General features: G+C 35.9%; 1 protein-coding gene across 1 annotated transcript in view; it reads left to right on the top strand.

Moving 5' to 3' along the window:
- The window catches only part of ATR (ATR serine/threonine kinase), a 142,095-nt gene that overhangs the window by 12,882 nt on the left and 123,095 nt on the right, over positions 1-6,118 (top strand). Inside the window, exons 4-6 of the mRNA XM_023513056.1 lie at positions 1,984-2,858; positions 4,024-4,202; positions 4,667-4,858. Coding sequence (XP_023368824.1) covers positions 1,984-2,858; positions 4,024-4,202; positions 4,667-4,858 — 1,246 coding nt within the window. The remainder of the gene's footprint in view (positions 1-1,983; positions 2,859-4,023; positions 4,203-4,666; positions 4,859-6,118) is intronic.

Genomic DNA, 6,118 nt, shown 5'->3' with positions numbered 1-6,118 from the left:
TCCCCTGGGTAGAGTGATGTGACATCACAGCTCACAGCAACCTCCAACTCCTGGACTCAAGCGAGTCTCCTGCTTCAGCCTCCCAAGTAGCTGGGGCCACAGGTGCCCGCCACAACGCCTGGCTATTTTTTGGTTGCAGCCCTCATTGTTGTTTGGTGGGCCCGGGCTGGATTTGAATCTGCCACCTTAGGTGTATGTGGCTGACGCCTTAGCCACTTGAGCCACAGGTGCCGAGCCACCCTTTTGGGCTTAAGTGATCCTCTTGCTTTGACCTCCTAAGTAGTTGGGACTACAGGTGCCCACCATAATGCCTGGCTGTTTTTAGAGACAGGGTTTCACTCTAGCTCAGGCTAGTCACAAACTCATGAGCTAGGGCAGTCTACCTGCCTCAGCCTCTCAGAGTGCTAACATACAGGCATGAGCCACTGTGCCCAGCCTAACTCATAATTATTATTATTCCCTTTTCATAATGAAATTGTAGAATTTCAGAGAAATAAAAAGTCTACACAAGTAATAAATGGAAAACTGGGATAGTATCTGTCTGACTCCAAAGTTAATATAGGGATTCCTCAGAAATATTGTGGGTTTGGTTACAGACCATTGCAATAACATGTATATCTCAATGAAGTGAGTCACATGAACTTTTTTTCTAGTGCATATACAAGTTATATTTACATTATACTATAGTGTAATAAGTGTGCAATAATATTATGACTAAAAAACAATGTACATACCTTAATTTGAAAAAAAAATTTTTTTTTCACAATTTTTGGCCAGGGGTTGGGTTTGAACCCACCACCTCCGGCGTATGGGGCTAGCACCCTACTCTTTAGAGCCACAGGTGCAGCCCAATTTGAAAATGTTTTATTGCTAAAAAATGCTAATAGTCATCTGCGCTTTTACCAAGTCGTAATCTTTTTGCTGTTGGATCCTTGGTGTTGAGGATCTTGCTCTAATTAGGCTTTGGCTTAAGGGAATGTTATGACTGGTTTGAGCTTCCATCCAGACCACGAAACAATCTCCATGTCACCAATAAGGCTATTTCAATTTCTTCTCATTGGTGTGTTCACTAGAGTAGCATTTTTAACTTCCTTCAGGAATTTTTCTTTGCATTCACAACTTAACCAACTATTTGGCATTAAAGGCCTACCTTTCAGCCTGTTGCAGCTTTTGGCACACTTTGCTCACTAAGCTTAATTATTGCTAGCTTTAGATTTAAAATGAGAGACATGTGACTTTCATTTGAACATTCCGAGGACTGTAGGATTATGAATTGGCTTACTTCCAGTATAATTGTTTCTCAGGAAATAGGGAGGCCTAAGGAGAAGAGAGAAATGGAGGAACTCAGTCGTCAGTGGAGCAGTCAGAAGACACATTACATTTATCGATTAAGTTCACTCTCTTGTATGGGTGTGTTTGTTACAATTATAATAGTCACAACACAGATCGAGGATTATAGATCACCAAGACAGATATAATAATAATTTAGAAGTTTGAAATATTGTGAGAACTATCAAAATGTGACACACAGACACAAAGTAAGCATGTCCTGTTGGAAAAATGACACTGATAGAATTGCTTAAAACTTCAATTTGTAAAAGAATGCAGTATCTGTGAAGCACAATAAAATGAGGTATGTCTGTATTCTAAACTATAGGGTGTCCTGAAGGGGGTATGTCCCCTATCATCATAAATAGGAAAAATTAGTATAACTCATTTTATTTTTTTTAAATTTATACAACAACACATAGACAAATATTTTGTAAAATTTTGTGATGAATATTTTGTAAATAAAGGTACAGTTAGCTACAAGTTCCCATTTTCCCTATGTAAGTATGTCAACCTTTGGGACACACTGTATTATAAAATGTTTTCATCATGTAGGAAATATTTTACCCTATTTTATTAGTGAAGTTTATACTTAAACAGTCATCAAGCATTGAGCAGGTTAATTTTTAATATACTTTTTTGTTTATTTCAAAGAATTCAGTAATTGGATCATAACAAGACTTCTACGGATTGCAGCCACTCCATCTTGTCACATGTTACATAAGAAAATTTGTGAAGTCATCTGCTCGTTATTATTTCTTTTTAAAAGCAAGAGTCCTTCTATTTTTGGAGTACTCACAAAGGAATTATTACATCTTTTTGAAGACTTGATTTACCTCCACAGAAGAAACGCAGTGGGACATGTGGAATGGCCAGTGGTTGTTACCCGATTTTTAAGTCAATTAGATGAACACATGGAATATTTACAACCAGCACCTTTGCAGTTCATGAGCATGCAAAATTTAGAATTTATTGAAGTCACTTTATTAACAGTTCTTATTCGTATTATTGCAATTGTGTTTTTTAGAAGGCAAGAACTCCTACTTTGGCAGATAGGTTGTGTTCTGCTAGAGTATGGTAGTCCAAAAATTAAATCCTTAGCAATGAGCCTTTTAACTAAACTTTTTGAGCTTGGAGGCCTACCAGCGCAACCAGCCAGTACCTTTTTCAGCTCCTTTTTAGGATTATTGAAAAGCCTTGTAGAAGTGGATACTGACCAGTTGAAACTCTATGAAGAGCCATTATCAAAGCTGATAAAGACACTATTTCCCTTTGAAGCAGAAGCTTATAGAAATATTGAACCTGTCTATTTAAATATGCTGCTGGAAAGACTCTGTGTCATTTTTGAAGATGGTGTGCTTATGCGGCTTAAGTCTGATTTGCTAAAAGCAGCTTTGTGCCATATACTGCAGTATTTCCTTAAATTTGTGCCAGCTGGATATGAATCTGCTTTACATGTCAGGAAGGGCTATGTGAGAAATATTTGCAGAGCTCTTGTGGATGTGCTTGGAATTCAGGTAGATGCAGGGGTAAGTCATTTTTAAGATTACTTGTTATGTATTTTCTTTAAGTGTATGCATATGTCTAAGGCATAATGATTAGAAAATAGAATATCTTTAATAATGATGTATTTTAAGGAAATATGATTTTCATAGTTTAGTCTGGCATAAGATTTTCTTTTGATTTCAGAAAGATTTGTTCATTAAGTTGGTAATGAACTGCCAATGGAAGAGAATGTTTTAAGTAGAATTTGTGAAGTATAAATCTGTTCATGGTATTATTAATTAAAAGGATGCCAGTTACCAACTTAATCACAGAATCTTTGATCACATACATAGATTTTATGTTTGACAGGTTATAATCAGTTACTATTAGAAAACCTATGAATAATTAGTCATGGTAAATAGTGCCCCTTTTCCTATTTAGATAGGCAGTACAGTAAAATAGTCAGATATGCAGTAACTGGATTAAACATTTTAGTTTATCTGTAAATCTTGCTGGATTTTTTTTTTTTTTTTTTGCAGTTTTTGGCCAGGGTTGGGTTTGAACCCTCCACCTCCGGCATATGGGACCGATGCCTTACCCTTTTGATCCACAGGCATCGCCCATCTTGCTGGATTTCTAGTATGAAAAATATTAGTAATTCCCTACAGAATTTTTCTTTTCTTTTTTTCTTCTTTTGAGACAGAGTCTCACTCTGTCACCCTGGGTAGAGTGCCATGGCATCATCATAATAGCTCACAGCAACCTCAAACTCTTGACTCAAGCAATTCTCTTGCCTCAACCTCCTGAATAGCTGGGAATGTACCACCATGCCTGGCTGATTTTTCTATTTTTAGTAGAGATGGAGTCTCCCTCTTGTTCAAGCTGGTCTCAAACTTATGAGCTCAAGGAATCTACTCACCTCGGCCTCCCAGAGTGCTAGGACAGAATTTTTCTTTGTAGGAATGTGATAATGGGAAAAATAGGTTATAGAGAGAAGGTTTTGTCTTAAGCCTTCAATGACTAGAGAACCATCCTTAAAATATAGATTGTGAAATAATGTAGATTACCTTAGGTGTCTGTTTTACTTAGTGAGACTCTGAAAATACTTTACCTTATTAGAAGACATGTAACTAACACCTAATGCATTCTTTCTGCCTATGAATAGTATAAATACATTTAAATATTTTTTGAAACTTTTTGTTTTCTCAGTACTTATTGGGCCCACTGTATGCAGCCTTGAAAATAGAAAGTATGGAAATCATTGAGGAGATTGAATGCCAAACTCAACAAGAAAACCTCAGCAGTAATATTGATGGAATATCACCCAAAAGGCGTCGACTCAGCTCATCTCTAAACTCTTTAAAAAGAGCATCAAAACAGACTGAAGAGTATGATAGTCTTTATTCAGTTTGTATTTAGTTATTTAAAAAAACCTTATTCACTTTTAAAAATCAAGTTTAGTTAAGTGCTTTTATATAAATACACAAAGAACATCTTTCTAAATGTAGTCAAAGGAATGCTTAAAATATTTTAGTAGTTCTTGTAGGCTATTTTAGTATAAAACATTTCATGGCTAAATATAATTACTTTTCGTGCTTTTACATAGTTAATATATGAAAAACTGAGACTATACAGCTGTCTACAGTTTTAAAAATATTAAGAACTAAATTGTTTTATAATGTACCCAAAGAATTACCATATTTCAGTTCGTCATGAACATTGTTTTAATTGTTGGTTTAAATCTTAGTATAAATTTTCATAGTTGATATTACATGCTATTTTTTGATTTATGTTTGAACCAAATTTATATTGAATATGAATATCTTTGTACTGTGATTATAATTAATTATAGAATTAAACATGTGGATATGAGCAAAAAGAGCATATTATGGAGTGCACTGAAACAGAAAGCTGAATCCCTTCAGATTTCCCTTGAATGCAGCAGCCTAAAGAATCCTGTTATTGAGACTTTAGAAGGAATCGCTGTTGTCCTACAACTGACTGCTCTCTGTACTATTCACTGTTCTCATCAAAATGTGGCCTGGTAAAACAACTTCTTGGTTTTCTTGGGTGGGTTTTCTGTAATGAGCTTGGATTTACTATTTACTGTTAGTCACTTGATTCATATAACCTTAGAACACAAACTTATCAGTGAAGTAGATAAGAAATTAATTTGCTGTTGAATGCCTGCTAAATGCTCAGCATTGTGCTAAGCACTGTGTATAGCACATACCTTTAATCTTTACAGCAATCCTGTGAGGTAAATGCTTTTATGCCTATTTTACAGATTAAAAGTTGAGGCTCAGAGAAATTGAAGCTCTTTTTTGTCTGAAGTATAAACTGACTTTCCTGGGGATACATGATTAAAAGTAGAACACATTCGTGTAAGACTCCAGACCTGGTGTTCTTTTGACTCTATTCCATTTCTCACTTTGATGATAAGAGTAGGAATTTGGACCTTGTTAGAGGTAGATTTTTGGTTCAGTATTTTCAATACAGGTTAATATTTCTATCAGAAGAGATTAAAATATGAAGTCTCTCTAAGGATTCAGTCTCATTATTATTGCCACATTTTAGACCAAAATTCCTTATTAATTTTTTCATAATCATTTGTTATTTTCTTACTCTTAACTAGCCAATAGAATTTTTTTCTGGTTTTTTTTTTTTTTTTTTTGAGACAGAGTTTCACTTTGTTGCCATCAGTAGAGTGCTGTGACATCATAGCTTACAGCAACCTCAAACTCTTGGGCTCAAGTGATTCTTCTGTCTCAGCCTCCCAAGTAGCTGGGACTATAGGTGCCTGCCACAACACCCGACTATTTTTGAGAGACAGGGTCTTGCTCTTGCTCAGGCAATCCACCCGCCTCAGCCTCCCAGAGTGCTAGGGATTACAGGCGTGAACCATTGTTCCCAGCCCCAATACAAAGTTATTAAAGAGACTTTAAAGAAACATATTAATTCAGATTCCATTAAGCTTGGAATTCTAGAGAACTTAAAGGAATAGATAATTAGGCCAAAGTCTACTCTGGTTCTACCACAGTATGAAGAAAGGGCTTACTAAACCACTTAGAAATTACATAGGCAGGTCTTCTGTCATCTTTAAGCCTGGTTAATGTCACATTTAGGTATCCTAGATTAATTCTAATTCCCAAATCCTAAAAGCGATTTAAGCCAACATAAAGAGATAAAATTTAAAATAATAATGATGTGGGGCTCGGCACCCATAGCTCAAGCAGCTAAGGCTCCAGCCACATACACCAGAGCTGGTGGGTTTGAATCCAGCCCAGGCCTGCCAAACAATGAC

Source organism: Otolemur garnettii, unplaced genomic scaffold (assembly GCF_000181295.1).
Source record: "Otolemur garnettii isolate 467f Iridium unplaced genomic scaffold, OtoGar3 scaffold00032, whole genome shotgun sequence".
NCBI classification, from domain to species: Eukaryota; Metazoa; Chordata; class Mammalia; order Primates; family Galagidae; genus Otolemur; species Otolemur garnettii.
This window is presented reverse-complemented; position numbering and strand designations above follow the sequence as displayed.